Genomic DNA, 19,052 nt, shown 5'->3' with positions numbered 1-19,052 from the left:
ATTACAAGCTTTCAGTCCAGTCTGCTATAAGGACTAAGGTATTGTCATAAAACAAATTGCTTAACATATTTCCATTGAAGTGAATCTTTCTCTATTAATTTATACCCTTCAGTAAATAATCCATGTAAATTGTGACCAACAGGGGTGAAAGATTACAGTCTTGTCAAGCTCCTGAACCAAGGAATGCATTCTACAACCAAATTTTACTGTGGCCCGATTGCCTTGAATAACCTACCCCCTCAGAAAGCCCTGAATATGATCAAATATTTTTCTCTTAGCATTCTGCCACATACCTTCTCTCTAGATCTACGAAACATAACTGTCTATTCCAAATATTTTACTACAAAATTCACTCACCATCTTGTGATCCAAAGATATCAAATGTTCTAGAACGCTTTAATTCACTGGTTATTTCTTTCTGATCTGCTGCTGCAACAGTCACTTCAATATCTCTTGATGATGTAGTTTCATCATCTGGAAGCAAATAACATTTGAATCTATTTTAAGAATACAAAACATGACAGGAAAAAAGTTCATGATCATAAATGTACTAATGTAAAATATTTTGACTTGTGAAAAACGCAATACAGGTACATTTATACATTTTTAAGCGATACAAAGGAGCTGCAGGTAAGGACCCTCTTCAGAGGCAGCCCTACCCACGGAGTGGCGGCCCTGCCTATGTGAGCCCCAGAGCACAATGACCCTGTGTGTAACATCTGGTATGGGTCCCAGCTCAGGGTAATGAGTGAAGACCTTAACAGCATCTACAGTGGAGAAGGTGGACTTTGGTACGGTGGAGATGGCGGAAGGGGCAAAATAGCCTGTACTCCACAGGAGCAGCTACGAAAGGCGTTTTGTCTCCATGTTAGGGGCGGCCTAATGTTGAACCTGGCAGTAGGTATAAAATGCCTTTGGGTGTGACAAGCCCATCGTAACAATAGCATATATGGATAAAGCAGATATGGTGCCTCGGAAAAGGTTAGGGCGTCCCCTGCTAAAAGCGACGCGCACGCAGCTCTTCGGGTGCTGGGGGGACTGGGAGAAGTGGGCAACCAGCTCTAAACTACATCAAGATTGCGACAGTAAATGTCCTGACACTGACGGGGAAGACAGAAGAACTGGTCAACTTCATGAAAGAAAAAGATATAGCCATACTTGGATGGTGCGAGACCAAGAAGAGGGGTACGGGAGAGATTCCTCTGAAAGAAGGATACAGGCCGTATTACAGCGGAGTACCTGAGGCAAAAAACGGAGTGGCCATCATACTTAGAAAAGAAATCCAAGAATATGTGGAATATACAAAATACGTCAGCGATAGGATGATGGTGATGAGATTCCAGTTTGATAATGGCATGAAAGATCTATTTCAGTTATATGCCCGACAAACGGGTTACATAGATAAGCATCTAGAGGACTTTTTAGAGGAAGTGGAGAGACAGATAGAAGATAAGGAAGTACTATTGATGGGAGATCTAAATGCACAAGATGGAATGGAAAGACAGGGAAAGGAAGATGTTGTAGGACCCTTTGGATATGGAAATGTGAATACAAAAGGTGAGTTGTTGTTGGATTTTTGCATGAGGAACCAAATGATTGTTGGTAACACCTGGTTTAGGAAGAAGAACAGTCAGAAGATTACAAGGTATGGTTGGGAAGACAGACGAACAAAGACCATGATAGATTTTATAATCATAGAGGAAGAACACTGGAAAAACCTTTCAGATGTTACAGCCATGCCTGAAGAAGCCTTGGGTGGAGATCACACAGTTGTGATAGGAAAATTGAAAGTGGGAAAGACTAAAAAAAACATTAAGAAGAGAGAAAAGAATTTAAGTATGGAAGTTGAAGCAGAAAAGCATACAAGAAGAATTTCAAAGGGAAATAATACCCTTGGTACCCAGGATGGAGATGGGGAATGTTGAAAATGAATGGAAAATATTTAAGGAAGCACTGGTTGGATGTGCAGAAAAGGTATGTGGTAGAATGTGAGAAAATGTGAAAGACAAAGAGACACACTGGTGGAATGATACGGTAAAGATCAAAGTGAAGGAACAGAAAATGGCATGGAAAGCATGAAAAACATCTAAGACTGAAGAAAGTAGAAGAAAATATGTGGAGGCAAAGAATTTGACCAAGAAAGCAGTGGAGGAAGAAAAGAGGAAAACCTGGGCCTTATTCACACAGAAATTGAGAGATGATATGCGGGCCAGCAACAATTTATTGTATGGTATCTTAAGAAACAAAAGAGATCAAGTAAACACCAGATTTGTGAAGGATGAAGATGGCATAATATTAACAAAGCCAAAAGAAATAAGAAATAGATGGAGAGAGTAGTATTTTCAAAAGTTGCTGAACATGAAAAATAATGACACTCATTCAATGGGCCACCAGGAAAGGCAATTAGATGATGAAGAAATGGACAAAGAAATTACAATGAATGAAATTGAAATGGCAGTAAGAAAGATAAAGAATGGAAAAACTGCTGGAATAGATGAAATTTCAGTGGGGATGATCAAGGCAGCTGGAGCTGTATGCCTGCAGTGGAGATATCGAGTTCTCAGGAGTGTCTGGGAGAATAAGGAGGTCCCTGAGGATTGGCAAAAAGGAATAATCATCCCAATTTTCAAGAAAGGTGATAAAGTATTGAAGAACTACAGGGGAATTACCCTGAATATTGGCGGGAAGTTCACATAGTGAAGCACCTAGTATGAAATAAAAATACTGTTGTTTCCTAGCTATGTTTAGTACACTTGACACCACGTGGAATTTTCCTGTATCATCACAGGTATTGAAATTGAGTGTACTCAGTCAATATGGACTAACATATACAATTAAAATGGTCAAATTAATAAAATCCTACCAGGTTCAAGGTCTTTCTGCAGTTACAGCATGGGCACGGTAGATTTTGTGCAGGGCTTGTTTTTCTTACTGTTATATTTAGTTCTAACAAGAGCCTTACCTGCCTTTTGGAAGATATTCTAGTTAAAATGACGACTCTATAGGCAAAATGAATTAATATGAACATTTTATGAACTCACGTGGGACTCTGTAAAAATAGAGTACATGCATAAAATGTATAAATGCAGAGCAAATAGTTCTATCGTACCTGCTTTCTGACATTCTGTATCATTTTTCCCAGTATCATCTTCATCTTCTTCAGAAGAAATATCTCTCTCATCATCACCATCATCATCATAATCGTCTTCAGACACTTCTGCCTCATCATCTACAAAAGCACTCTGAATTCTGGACTTCTGAGATCGAATATTTCTCCTACTCTCTTCTTCCTCCTCTTCTTCATCCTCCTCTTCCGATTCACTTGATGTTATTTCTTCCTCCAGAAGCTCCTCTTCATCGTCCAAGAGCCCACACTCTGACTTTTCATCTGTAATAATAAAAGCACATATTTTAAGCTTACAAACACATCGTAATATTAATTTCATTAGGATAAACAAGAAAGTCTTGAAAATATATAGGCTATGTACAGTTATTTCAAGCAAACTCTAAGGGAATACAGTAAAAGTCTGTTATAGCCAGTACAGGATATAACAAGAATGCTACTGTGGCAAAAGGTTTTTTTTTTAAAGTTCCTTCAAAATTCCTATATTGACTTGGATCATTATATCTCAAAAATAAAAATCAAGTTAACACCAAAAAGGAAACACAAACGTAATCATCTCAAAGCAAGAAGAAATTATGATCCCAGTTAATAAATAATAAAATATATTTAGAGAAATCCAAAACACCTTTAAATGACAAATTAGAGACGATGATCAACAAACTTAAAACCATAGCTGAAGAAATCGCTCCAATTAAAAGGAGAAACATGCGTGGTGGAACGGGGAATGTGACAAAGCAATTCAAGCAAGGCACAAGGCATGGTTAAATGCTCAACAGAGGAAAACAGAAAAATCTCGAGAAGAACTAATTAATGCCAGAGGACAAACAGTTAAAGAAATTAGGACAATTAAAAGAAATTATCAAAAGGAAATGCTTAGCACTATAGAGGAAACATTCAATCAGCATTAAACAAGAGACTACTACAAAACATTCAAGCAATATCAATCTAAGTTTACCCCTCCCACACTTATGTTAAGAAATAAAAATGGAAAAATGGCACACAATAATTAAGATAATGCTAACATCCTTGCAGAATACTTTAAAGAGTTGCTTAATTGTGAGGATCCTGTGGAACATTTAGAATTTGACCCTAACCCAAAAAATAAAACTCCATTACAAAAGATTATACCACCAGTTTACAATGAAGTGAAAACAGCAATTAATGCACTTAAAAACTACAAAGCAGCAGGAGAGAATCAAATAGTAGCAGAAATGTGGAAGAATGCTAATGATCAGACTATTCAAAACCTACATAAATACATCACTGATATTTGGAACACGGAGAAGCTTCCCGAGGAATGGAATACAGCGATAATCAACCTGCTGCATAAGAAAGGTGATTGCTCCGATCCAAATAATTATCGGAGGATATCCTTGCTTGATATTTCATACAAGATTTTATCCAAGATTATATACACAAGAATCCAAGAACAACTCGACCAAGAACTTGGAGAATATCAATGAGGATTTTGACCAGGTAGAAGCTGTCCAGATCATATCATTAGTTTAAAATGGATAATGAAGCACCAAAGAGTTCGAAGTAAGGGTCTAGTCATCACGTTTGCAGATTTTAAAAAAGCATACGACAGTATTCATCGTGAATAATTATTAAAAAGCCTTAAAGAATTTGGCTTACACCAAAAACTTGTTAACCTCATTAGTATGACTTTTAAAAATACGAAGGCAAAAGTTAAATTTAGAGGTGAATTATCAGAATCATTCACTATAAGAACGGGACTTAGACAAGGAGACGGACTTTCACCATTGTTATTTAATTGTGCATTGGAGAAGGTTATGCGTGAATGGAACAAGAAATGCCAACCAACTATCAAGATCGGTAGAAGTATTAAAACTCAACTGCCTTGCTTTTGTAGACGATTTAGCATTACTTGCAAATACAATAGAAGAGGCTAAATTTCAAATTGAACAACTAGAAATTATAGCAAAAAAAAATAGGATTACAAATTTAATTTGAAAAAATAGAAATGATGCCAACTTTTAAAGTTGATTTACCAGTTATTCAATTGAATAGTAATAAAGAGATTAAAATTGTTCAGAAATTCAAATATCTTGGGGAAATAATAACATGGAACACAAATGAAAAAGAAGCAATAGAACACAGAACAACTAAATTTAAACAAGCATGAAGACTTACCTGGCCAACCTATAAAAAAAAAAATCTCTTTCGATAAATGCTAAGCTGAAACACTATAATTCCATAGTTAAACCGGAGGCAACGTATGCTAGTGAAACTTTATTCAAATTAAATGTAAAATCTACAACAGACAATAAGTGTTCCAATGTGGGCGTAAAATATGTAAATAATAATAATAGACTGTAATAAACTGTACAATAGCATTCGGTTACAAGAACCCTTTCACTGAGTCATCCATTATTACGAGAGATTTTAACATTGTTTTATTTTCCATTATCAGTAGTTATACACTTCAGCATAAAAAGCTGCATAACTCTCGATATTCCATAAACTAAAATACGGTAAATATTTCTACATTACTGTGATTGTTTTACACAATTAGATTATAAAACCTTCCATGAAAAGATCGAGAAACATTGCAGCAGCGGGTCTCTTGCAAAGGATTTTATTGGCACCATTATACTCTCGCTCGTATCAAGGATTCACGCAAAGCGGTAGTTCTTTCGGATGTCACAAATTTGTTGGGTTGTTCAACCTGTTATGGCTATACATTGTCGCAATGAAGAGTCTTTATCGAGCTGCTATTAGTGCTGTCAAAGCTGTCGTTCTTCGTGGTGCAACTGAATCTGACGCTTTTATTTATTGCCGTTGTATGCAGAGTAAAACCATTTCTTGTGTTGCTTAAGTCGTGATTTCCTTAGTGCACGTATCTAAAATTGCTTTCTATGTGAGATGTGAACAGACTGTGCAATTGTTTCTTTAGAAGATCGAGTTTTTTTCCGTAATGTGCAAAGAAGTCGTGTAGGCCCTATTTAGTGATATTAAAAGCAAACTGACTGTACTGTGTAGCGTTAATTTAAATTTCTGCTTGTCTTCAGTTTTTTGTACTGTGAACAGCATAGTTCAAACTGTTGGCCGTTTCTAAAGTGTGTTTGGGAGTATTTGTTCCTTTTGAAAACAGTATCGGTAATAAAACAATGTCGAGTGGGAAACTAAAATCGTTAGACTTGGCTACAAAATACGAAATTGTGCAGGCTTGTGAAAAAAGCAGTGTGAGCAAAAATTAAATAGGCAGACAGTATAATTTAACATCTTCGACTCTATTTACTATCCTTAAAAATATGGAAAAATCAAAGAAGCTGTTTTAAAAGGTAGCATTCCAAGCGGGAGTAAAAAACTGCGTGGTGCGGACCATGTTGACCTTGAAGCTGCCCTTTTTGAGTGGTTTACCCAGAAACGAGCTGCAGAAGTTCCTGTTTCAGGGCCCGTGTTAAAATCTAAGGCGCAAGACTTGGCTCTCAGACTAAATATTTCAGACTTCCAGTGCAGCAAGGGATGGTTAAACTGGTTTAAAGCAAGACGTGGCAATCGCTTCACACAATAAAAAGCGAATCTGGAAGTGTAGACAAAAAAGCCGTCAATGGCTGGCTTCCAATTCTCCGTGAAATTCTTAAAAGATACGAGCACAAAGATGTCTACAACGCTGATGAATCTGCACTTTTCTATAATTTATTACCCCAAAGGACTCTTGCGGTGAAGGGCGACCCATGCAAAGGTGGAAAACGCAGCAAAGAACAACTAACCGTTCTTCTGTGCTGCAACATGGATGGTAGTGATCAACTGAAACAGTTTATTATCGGCAAGTCAGTCAACCCGCGAGCATTTAAAGGCATGCATAACATTCCGGGCACGTATGAAGCGAACATGAAAGCATGGATGACATCGGTGCTTTTTAAGCAGTGGGTTCAAGCATTTGATTCGAGAATGGAATAGAAGAACAGAAAAGGTTTTTTTAATAGGCCGTTGCCCTGGTCATTCAAATGTTGAGCTACGGAATGTTGAATTTGAATTCCTACCACCAAATCGTACCAGTGTGTTACAACCACTTGATCAGGGCATATTTAAACTCCTTAACCCATTCCGCCACAATGACGGGTACAGCCATCAAGAGTTTCGTATTTATTAACATGCAATGACGGATACAACCGTCGCCATGTACTCAAGTTGGAAATAAGTCTGTCTGACTACCGATTTCTTTTGATTGTGATGTTGTACTTTAGAATTAGGTTCCTAGATAGTTCTAGTGTGTTTACATGCCAATGTTATTATCTGAAGGCCTTTTTGTCAATGTTATATTTGCTTCTAAATTTGGTCATCTTGTTCATGAAATGAATGCTACCACAGAGCAAGATGTCGTGTAAACATCGCAAGGAGGAAGAGGAAAGAATTCTGCAATTTCTTCTTGATAATGGTGATGAAGAGAACTCAGAATTATCTGATAGTAGTTTTAGCAGTGATAGTACGTCTAAGAACTGTGACTCCGCTCATGAAAGTGATAGTGAGGATGAAGATAACTTCATACATAACCTCACCACATTCTAGCCCGAGCAAGCGACAAGTACAGACGTGCTGGGAGGAGCGTGCTGGCAGTGAGAGAAAGAAGTACTGGCGGGGAGTGCATGAGTGAAGTGAAGAGTGTTGGGAAGATGATTGGTGCTGAACAATACAGGGCAGTTATACGAAGATGGCAGGGGAGAAAGAGGAAAGAAAAGGTGAAAAGTGGAGGAAACATGATGGAAATGGGAATGAAGGTGGAGATGATGCTGACAGCAGCAGTGATTTTAGTATTGCTATGTAATGGGGGTGTGGAATTGAATGTTGGGCTGATTTCCAGTGGAAGCATGGGCTGAGAAGTGGAAGTAATTAGGAAGGTGGTAAAAGAGGTGGTAGAAGAAGTGGGCCAGGTTGAGCAAATTAAAAATATGATGCAGAAACAATCGAAGGAGCACGAGGATATGAAGAAATAGCTACAGAAAAAAGCAGACTATGCAACAGAAATGTGAGAATTAACGGGGAAGAAACTGCAGCTCTAAGAGAGAGAATCAGAAGTTTAGAAAAGGAGGTGGTCGGATTGAAGAGAGACTGTAGCCTACGGCCAGGAGAGGAGGAAGAAATGTTTATTCTTATATCGGGCGCAGGAAGAAGGGGTAGAAACGAAGATAAAGACTATATATTAAGTTGTGGAAGTCATACAAAATAAGATGAAGATTAGTGTTAGTGAGGTGGACATTGACGGCGTGGAAAGAGTAGGTAGAGCAAAGGGTAACAGACCAATAAAAGTTCAACTGATATCTACCCTAATGTTGGAGATAATATTAAGAAACTCGAGCAACCTTCAAGGAAAAAAAAAATCTGGATTAGGAGAGACTTGGGAAGAAAAGGTAGCGAGAATGTGAGGATAATGAGGAAACATCAGGGGAGAACAAGATCGCAGGGGTCGAAGGCGAATCTAAGTGGGCAGCAGCTGGTTGTTTCCAACAGAAAATGGAAGAGATTTTAGACCATAGCAGATCTGAAAGCCATGGAAGAAGAGCTCAAGAATGAAGAGGACCTGGGTTTAAAGGAAGACGGAAGACATTATTTCAATGTATAATTCAGATAACATTGAATTATTTATGTTGTTGATCGAAAGATCTTAATGCACTGAACAAGCTCTTAAAACAGGGTGAAACATGTGTAAATAAGTAATATGAAATAAATAGTATTAATTGGTTATTTGATTATGAACTCTTAATTTAATACAGAAACTACTCTGATAAATCTAATTCAAGGCAACTGACTCATTTTATAAGCCTTTACGAGTAAGGGACATTCATGTATGTGACACTGTGTGCATAAATGCTATGGTTTGCTCAAATTGTTGTACATTTTCTCTCCAGTGTTGGCATTCCTCACTCCACAACTCCATCTTCACTTCCACAAAGTGATTAATTCCCTGAAAGTAAATCTTCAAGTAATACTTCATCTAAATTTCTTTCAACTCGTGATTCACAAATGCTTTTAGACATTCTTGGAACTGATTTCATAAAACAGTGTAAGCTCTATGAGAACAAGAACATACCTGACTGCAAAAATAAATACCATAGGAACTTGGTAAGAACCAGTGCGAGAATGCAGTTGTTGGCTATATCACTTACACCAGCAGGGAAACAATTTGCCCGCACTGCTGTAAATGCAAGGAGCATAAAACTACACTATGGGTGAAGTGAAAGAAAAAAAAGTATTTGCAGAGTTGGGGAGTAACTGAGTAAAAGTAATCAAATTACTAGAAAATAAGTTTTTAGTAATTTTTTCTTGTAATAATTTATTCTTTAAATAAGACTGTAGTAATCTTTATATTCTAGTAACTGATATATAGTAGATCACATGGAAGCAGAAACATGAAAAATTTAAGCGATGAAGAACGTAAGGACCATCATTTCGTTTGTTTCCTATAGTTGGTTGTTCGCAGCCACTTGAGGAATTAGATGTCAAACTTTTTCAGTTCTACTACAGAATCAGTAGCTTCACCAGTGCTGGTGAGTTACTGTACTTTCTTACACCTCCAGTACTTCAACGCGACATCAAGCTTATCCTGCCATATCTGCACTGCTGAGAATGTACAGTACTTATTTAAAAAAGCTACTCCTTCAAGTACTGCTGCAAAATGTAATTTTAGCAAATGCAAATACGTACTTTCCTCCACGAGGTTGAGACTAATGAGAATTTCAAGAACTGATTATTTTGTAAAGTAAATGGAATTATTTCATATGCTAAAAGTCTCTTAACTTGGATTTTTTTTTTGTAAAGTTTCAATGTATCAAATTTAGTCTCACTTAATGATGATAGCCACTTAATGTCTCGATGCAAAAAAAAAAAAAAAAAAAAAAAACTTTCCTTTGCAAACTTTATAGTAACATTCCAGTGGAAAAAAAAGTCAGTGGTTTCCTCAGGGCTGGTGTACTGTGAAGTAACTGTAATTTTACTGATTACTTGAAGTAATTTATAATTGTAACTGAGTAAAATACTTCTCAGGTAATCATAATTCAGCTCAATTACTTTTTTCCTTGTACTTCTAACATAACAAAGTATTTGCTAATGCAGTACGAGGACATAATTCGCCTCCCACGTCACAGCTTAATCGTAGTATGACAAATGATGGAATGACATAAATAATGCACAGTAGAGTTTTCCACCTATTCAAAACTAAGTTGTATTTACAGTATTTACATTACATGGAACTACTTTCAACCCTACTCGGAGTCATCATCAGCCATATTAAAACATACACAAAATAAATGCGAAAGACTAAAACATGTTTTCTAGCAGTAAGAGTCTTATGAAAAATATAATTTTACAACATGAAGTGTGATTGAAATGTTGCAAATGAAAATGAAATATTACGTGTGATGTAGGTGAGTAATAATTAATACAAGTAGATTGTTCCAGAATTCTTGACTGATATTCATGTTTGTTCAATAGTATTATGGGTTAAGACTTCTGTAGCTTTAAGGGGAACATTCATACTTTGAATAAGTTTTCCTTATCAATGTAGTGATCTATTGTTTAATTTATTTCAAGGTGAATGTCCCTATGTTGTTCGTAAGTTACGTGCACTTGGTACGGATACCAACACAGACTCATCAATGGTTTAAATTAAGACTCAAGTATCTGAATACTTACTTCATGTCTTAGTTATAGTCTATAGACTCTAGTCAAATTGCCACTGTAATAGACATATACTTCAAAAAACATACATGCAAATAAAAATGTGTCAATAAGCATTTATGTAAGTAAAAACTTAGTTAATTATGAAGACATGGTTTTTTGAATCTTCAGAAAAGATAATCTGAAGTATGAAGTACTAAAATGTGCCAAGAAGTTATAAACTTGGTGCACTGTCTTTAAAATCATGGTTCTTCTAAGGCTTTGTAGTAACTTAAAATGGTAAATGATGATATCAACTTTCAGTTGACAAGCTGTAGTTCTTGATCCTCTAGCACTAATTTGAATTGAGCTTAATTCAGAGGGGAACTTCTCTTGAAATATTGTGATTAAGAGTTGAATTGCCAGGCTTGGTCTATTTTAAAATTTAAATATATATATATATATATATATCTGCTTAACATCGCACCGACACAGATAGGTCTTATGGCGTTGATGGGATAGGAAAGGGCTAGAAGTTGGAAGGAAGCAACTGTAGCATTAATTAAGGTACAGCCCAGCATTTGCCTAGTGTGAAAATGGGAAATCAAGGAAAACAAATCTTCAGGGCTGACGACGGTGGGGTTCGAACCCACTATCTCCCATATGCAAGCTCACAGTTACGCGACCCTAATCGCAAAGCAGCTTGCTCGGTCCTTGGTCTAACTGATAACTTCATATGTTGAAAGAAGAATTTAAAGGTAGAAGGAGTCTAAAAGAAAAAGAATAATGAAATTAGAAAGGATCCAAAAAATAATTAAACAATGTTAGACGATTAAGAACAAATACTGCATGTATCTGAATACTTACTTCCTCGCCTGTCTTTCTTTGGCCTGGCTGGCTTGTGTGCTGCCTTGTGTTGGACTAAGCACAGCTGATCGTCTGCTAGGAGCAGCGAGTGTGTAAACAGAGGTGAGAGTTGAGGAGTGAGGGGAGATTATTATTATTATTATTATTATTATTATTATTATTATTATTTGCTGTACTTCGCACCGACACAGATAGGTCTTATGGCAACGATGTGATAGGAAAGGGTTAGGAGTGGGAAGGAAGCGGCTGTGGCCTTAATTATAGGTACAGCCCCAACATTTGCCTGGTGTGAAAATGGTAAACCATGGAAAACCATCTTCAGGGCTGCCGACAGTGGGGTTCGAACCCACTATCTCCCAGATGCAAGCTCACAGCTGCGCGCCCCTGAACGCACGGCCAACTCGACCGGTATGTGAGGGGAGAGGGGGAGTAGGCAGGCTACGTATATTTGTTGTGATAGTATTTACAAAAAATGTATTAATGATCTCCTAAAAAAGAATATTGAGGCTTTCCAATATTCATTTTAAATTATTGTCTGAATTATTTCTTTGATCTCTATCAATAAAGATATTTAACAGAACACCTTTGTTGGCTAATTATTTTTTTGCTATGGGCTTTACGTCGCACCGACACAGATAGGTCTTATGGCGACGATGGGATAGGAAAGGCCTAGGAGTTGGAAGGAAGCGGCCGTGGCCTTAATTAAGGTACAGCCCCAGCATTTGCCTGGTATGAAAATGGGAAACCACGGAAAACCATTTTCAGGGCTGCCGATAGTGGGATTCGAACCTACTACCTCCCGGATGCAAGCTCACAGCCGCGCGCCTCTACGCGCACGGCCAACTCGCCCGGTTGTTGGCTAATTAAAGAATAGACAAGTCTTGTTCTATAGTTGAAAATTAATTAATAATATTGGCTCCGGGATGAAGAGAGTTCCTGTTTTATGGTGTAGATAGTTTGTGTAGGCTTTCTAAAAACATCATAAGACAGTTTATTGTTAATTCTCGTTATGGTTAAATCTAAAAAGTTCAAGGAACTGTTCATTTCTGATTCCAGCGTAAATTTAAAACAACTCTTCTCTAGAGTTGTAGCTGCCAAGTGCTCATGAAATTCTAGACATACTTAACAATTTTAGAAATTTGGCTTCAGACTCTGAACTACAGCCATTCTACAGACATTTATAATATCAATTTGGGTATTTCCAGAAAGTTACTAGGGTCTTTTTTGTTTTGGTTTAAATTTAATGGTTGTGAACAATTTAAATATCGCAATTTTTTTTAAAGGGACTTCACAGCAGTAAAGACTATGGTCAGAAAAATAATACCGCCCCAGCATTTGCCTAGTGTGAAAATGGGAAACCATGGAAAAGAACACAGGACAATCCTTTCCATTTTGAAAAAAATCTAATACCTCAGATCAGCAAAACAGAAAGGAAATGATCTGGAAATGTGGGAAGTTAGAAACTTTGATTTAATTGTTTTCCACCAAGTCTTACCTGGTTCTTTTTCCTCTTTGGATTCCAGCTGACTTTCCTGCTGTTTCTTTAGCCATTCCTGCTCACGTTGTTGAGCCATTTGCAAAGCCAGTTGCTTTTTAAGGAGCTGTAACTTGGCACCTGGCTGTACAGTCTCCTCTGCATTAAGAAATACAGAGATTGACTCCTTCTTCACTTCTCGTTCCCCATCCTCTCCTTGCTCTGCTGTTACGATGCTAAAAAGAAAAAGTCATAAAATAAAGGAAAAGGAGTAAGAGGAGAAGATACACAATAATTTCCACATTAGAGGACAGGGGAGGGTTACATGTTTTGTTTAGCAAATTACTATTTTTGAAAGTAAGTGAGTAAAGTACACCAGGTGTAAGGTTGCTACAATGTACATTTCTTCCATATTTATCATCACTGTTCATATAATTTTTTTCCTAAAATCCATAAAATTTGTACATTTTTCTTCATAATATAAAGACTAACTACAGTCGAACCTTCATATCTCGAACCTCCATTACTCGAAATAACTTTAATTTCCTGGTCATTTATCCCATTCTTGACATGTATTTAGTTTTCTATTACTCGAAATTCATGTAAATGAACGTTGTTGAGCCATTTGCAGAGCCAGTTGTTTTTAAGGAGCTGTAACTTGGCACCTGGCTGCACAGTCTCCTCTGCACTAAGAAAGACAGAGATTCTCCAAGCAAACATTTCCTCCCTTCAAGCAAAACATATTCTGTAACTCAAATTTTGTACAACATTAACTGTTCAATATGGCATTTGTGGTTTGTGAGGAAGAGTTACCGAGTAAAGAAAGGGTTACAGTGGTGCTGGGAGCTAATATGACGGGAACCGAAAAACAAACTTCTAGTGATCGGAAAATCGGCGAAGCCTCGCTGTTTCTCGGGTGTTGAATTAATTACAGTAGTGGTCACATATGAAGTAACCCCCAAAATCGCAGATGACCAGCTCCATTTACGAATCTCGGCTGCATGGTACTGTCGAGAAGTTTGAACGTGAAGGGAGGAAAGGTTAACAGTAACAAACAGGAGAGACTAACAGATTTTTTCAAAGGTGTTAACAGAGGTATGTTTCACTACTGTACGTATTGTATCCTGTCTTCTAAAAAGTTACTATAAAAGGGGTTATACAATAGTTTGTCTATTTTAAAGTACTGTTAAAAATAATGTATTCAGTATAAGTCCATAGATATATATGATTCAATTATGTACTATACATTCTCAAAAATGGTATTCTCTACACCTCGAAATTTCGATAACTCAAAAAAAAATTTAGCTCCCGAGGTAATTCGAGATATCGAGGTTCCATTGTAGTTCTGAACCCAATTGCTTTCAGTTCTACGTTTTAGCAAGATATAAATGTCAACTGTAAATAATAGAAGTGCTTTCAGACAGTGCATTTACATTTTTTTTTTTTTAAACCATTGCCATCTTAATTTTTTCACTCTGAATACTCCCTGAAATTTGACTTTCATGTGATGTTGACACCAAATTGGGATCTGAACTAGAACTCAAGTCTCTAGGTTCTTCTGAATCACTACAGCAATCACTTTCAGATATTTTTTGTGCAAAATAAACACTTTTGCTAGTTTCCAATACATTTTCAATTTGTGCACTCGTTAGCAAATTTCATTTTATTTTTTATTTTCTTTACGATCAGTCATGGCTGCAAGAAACATACAATTGACATAGGACAGGAAATACCAAATGAAGATGCCCACTTTAAAGCTTGCATTTAAATTGAATACAAAAATCCATATAGATATAACAAAACAGCAAGTTAGAACAAATGTTCCATAACGATCCCATATCCTTTCCTCAAATAAGCAACCTTGAAATGAATCAAGAGTCATCTGCGATATGCACGTGCAACAAAATAGGGCAAGCTTTACACCGATTGATAGCTTAGATCCTTAATTTCAATAGGGTGATGACATGTCGTGCCATTATTTCAGACCAAACATAAATACAAGAAGGAACAGCCACTATGTCGCAACCAGCCCAGAGCCGTGTGTCGGTAAATGGACCAAATCTTCCAACACAGCTGACAGCTGGCGGTTAAGGCCAGTGGATTAAGTCACTCAGTGGACATGAAAAGTGATTTCTAATCTGTTTCTGGGGTGTAAGAAACAAGAAATATGCTAACGACCATCTCCAAATTTATCAAGTGTATAGAGACTATGCCATGAGTGATTCAATTATATGGAGATGAGTGAGACACATTAATGAAGGACATGAAAATATGTAGGATAGCCTGTGAAGCAACTGGCTATCTCTGGTTAATGAACCTTGGCGCAGTTGTAGGGAAGAATACAGTGAATTCACATATCATTTTCTCAGCATTTCCCATGCATTTCATTTTCCCTTTTGTATGAAATTTAAATCCAATAAATGATTTCTGTAAATTATGTACATGCTGGGTAAAATAAGGGTGTGTGACCTCCGAAGAGATCAGGTACAGGTCTTTTCGAGTTGATGCCATATAGATGACCTGCACATCGGTTACATTCTGGGTGTAAGAATGTTTACAAAGCATGAAAGGAAATGACAGGCCATTAGAAACCATACGGTGACTTTTGAGTCGCATCACCACAGGCATCAAGGGGGTATTGTGTTTAAACCTTTGATTGAATAGAGGCAATCATCATTTACCAATAACAACAGAATTCAGAGAGACCATTTCAGCTTAAATAATATACAGTGTTTTGGGATTGAAAAGAAATATTGCTTGAATTCTTGCCTTGAGACTCAACCATCCATGTAGATGTTTACTGTATAATATAACTTTTAAGTTTTTCAGTATATCGAAACAATAAATATAACACCCAGTCACCCACCTGTTCAAAAAAAAAAAAAAAAATCTATTAGTAACAGAATGGCATCTTTCAAGTACATTCTCACATTATATCAAATCACTTTTAAGCAAGCATACAATATTGTTTTCACAGGAGAGAGTATTTAGACGACGTCACAGAAAATGACACCGCAGCAGTAGACGAAACGGCTGACAGGAATGAGAGGCATAAAAGCCCAAAAGATTTTTATTATAATATCGCATAAAGTTGTAGACAATTGTAAACTGGCAATATTATGAACAAATGTGACAAATTATATGAATGTAGAAGTCCAGTTATTGACAGTTCGGTAAATTAGAGAAAATTTTCTGTACTTATCTTAAAAACCAACTCTGGCTTCACATTCGATACCTCCAGTACACCAGCTGGACTGATTTCAGGTCGCTAGCCTCAACTGTGGCTTGCTAACGCAAACATGTCTGTACCGGGTGAGTTGGCAGTGCGGTTAGGGTCGAGCAGCTGTGAGCTTGCATCCGGGAGATAGTAGGTTCAAACCCCACTGTCGGCACCCCTGAAGATAGTTTTACATGGTTTCCCATTTTCACACCAGGCAAATGCTGGGGTTGTACCTTAATTAAAGCCATGGCCACTTCCTTCCCACTCCTAGGCCTTTCCTATCTCATCGTCACCATTAGACCTATCTGTGCCGGTGCGAGGTGCGACGTAAAGTAAAAAAAAAACACATGTCTGTAGGGTAGGTAGGGGAAGATGGAGTGTTGCTATAATCTACAGTATATGTATTTGTGTGTAGTAGAAAATTGTTTTTGGAAGTAATTAATGTGCAGCAATTAATTAAAGCGTACTTTGCACGACTTTTTTTTTTGCGATAAACTAATAGCTGACAAAATGGTCTCACGTGGTGAGTCACTGCTTAAACTCATAGAATTTAGTATAGATAGGTTTAACCTAACCCATGTTCCACACATACTTTGCATCAGTGTAACCTCCAGTGGGTTTAATTAAGAGCTAATAAAAAGTAGTGGGAAATGTTATTTTGAATCAATTTAGTAGTGTAAAGAATGGGGAGGATTCAAACAAGTCTGGGACCAACTGGAGCATGCATCCAAGCGAGAATTTTCACCATCTCAAACACTACAGGCCCTTGAAGACACCTTTTGGAAAGAGTGGGGATGTCTCCCTCAACTGAACGTGCGATGCCTTGTCAGAAGCATAAGATAGCATTGTGAAGCTGATATCCTCACGAGGGCTGGCAATACTCCTTATTAAGGCACCTAATTACCATGTCGCAATTTTGGTGCACGACCAAGGACCACTTTGTTTATGCCACGTCATGCAATGACATTGGGTATTGAGTGTACAAGGAACACTTTTCCTTTAAATTCTTAATTGTTGCAAAGAGTAAGGTTTGTTTCCATTCAATATCTGTTTACTTTTCAATATATATGCATATCATGACAAAATTTATTTTTTGAGTGATACATATGACTTGATTTAGTGCTTGCTTGTTCTTTGTATTACTTGGTTTGAAATGATGAGAAAATGTTCAGCATTGAGTTATTAACTGCATTACAATATTCTCAGACTGCAAGACTGTCAAGAGAGAGAGTACAGTACTGCAGTATAGGAACCAATCGCTCATTCAACTGCACTTCAACAAAGTGCAGAAGGTGTATATATAAACAACCTGGGACAACTAAAAGACACATCCTGTACTGATAAGCTGAAACAGGAAAATCTGTAGTGCAGTCACATCAATGAAGCAGAAGGAAATTCAGGACCACATATCACGGTAAATGTCAAGTGACTTAACTATTTTGCTGCAACAGTCACTTCAATGTAGTATTTGCTACAGCAATGCATACATTAGTATACATCTCCTGGACATGTACTGTGAATATTCTTTAAGTCAAAGACACAAATTTTAGGCCTATACTTATTTGTTCTTGCCCATACGCCAATATTCCTCTGTGGCCTCTGGCTGGCAGTACTACACTGCCGTGCACGCACGGAATAACATTAGTAATGACAGCGAAGAATTTTTTTTGCTTTACGTCACACCGACACAGATAATGGCGACGATGGGACAGGGAAGGGCTGGGAGTGGGAAGGAAGAGGCCGTGGCCTTAATTATGGTACAGCCCCAGCATTTGACTGGTGTGAAAATGGGAAACCACGGAAAACCATTTTCAGGGCTGCCGACAGTGGGGTTCGAACCTACTATCTCCCGAATACTGGATACTGGCCGCACTTAAGCGACTGCAGCTATACAGCTCGGTACGAAGAAATTTACTGGCTTTCAGTGGCAAATTCGGTTTCAGAATTGTCCCTAAATGTGAATGATGGAAGCGCTAATATGCCAAGTGATAGTTCAGCAGAAAATAACAGCAATGACAATTGTCGATAGATTGAGCAAAGAAGTTTTATTAAACTAAAAAAACACAGGTTAAAGCACAAGGGCAATAAATGAATCCATTTTGCAAATTTAATGCTGTATGCCTTGACTTAAAATACTGGTGAGGGAAGTTCAGATGCAGTATGAGCACTGTACCAGCTGTGTACGATTTGGTGACTGACTTTCATCCCAGTTCCACACCAAAAGTGGAGTCCAGCAAGGCAGTGCACAATCCTCATTATCATCACCATGGATGACATAATAAAGAACATCAAGAAAGGCTCTGGTGAACTTAATACAATGGCTTTCGCTGATGACGCCATGATCTGGGGAGAAACTGAGGAACAAGTACAGCGGAGACTCAATGAATGGAAGGTTAAGTTACAGGAATTCAATCTCAAGATAAGCAAAGCCAAAACAGTAGTGAAGGCAATAAACAGAAAGGGATGTGCAGTGAACGTCATACTAGGAAACCATCCACTGGGAAGTGTGGAAAGCTTTGCATACCTCATCAGTGTTGTTTCTTGAGACACAATAGCTGCAAAAGATGTTGTGAACAGAGTGCAGAGTAACTCTCACTTGATAATGATGATTAAAATATACAAAATATCCACTTTATCCACTTTTTAATAATTGAACTGCTTGGTGGAATATGTCATATGCCATTTTGTTATTTATGAGATGTTCATGCCATTGTATTCTTTAAATTACCCTCTTTAATATCACACTA

At 37.4% G+C, this 19,052-nt stretch overlaps 1 protein-coding gene across 1 annotated transcript in view; it reads right to left on the bottom strand.

Annotated features, from left to right (window-relative positions):
• Window positions 1-19,052, bottom strand: part of LOC136870646 (claspin) — a 121,876-nt gene that overhangs the window by 78,945 nt on the left and 23,879 nt on the right. Inside the window, exons 2-4 of the mRNA XM_067144932.2 lie at window positions 13,107-13,321; window positions 3,110-3,388; window positions 358-474 (exon numbers count right to left, since the gene is read on the bottom strand). Of these exons, the coding sequence (XP_067001033.2) occupies window positions 358-474; window positions 3,110-3,388; window positions 13,107-13,321 (611 nt within the window). The remainder of the gene's footprint in view (window positions 1-357; window positions 475-3,109; window positions 3,389-13,106; window positions 13,322-19,052) is intronic.

Source organism: Anabrus simplex, chromosome 1 (genome assembly GCF_040414725.1).
Source record: "Anabrus simplex isolate iqAnaSimp1 chromosome 1, ASM4041472v1, whole genome shotgun sequence".
Classification (NCBI taxonomy): Eukaryota; Metazoa; Arthropoda; class Insecta; order Orthoptera; family Tettigoniidae; genus Anabrus; species Anabrus simplex.
Note: the sequence above shows the minus strand (reverse complement) of the source record. Positions and strands in the feature narration are given on the sequence as shown.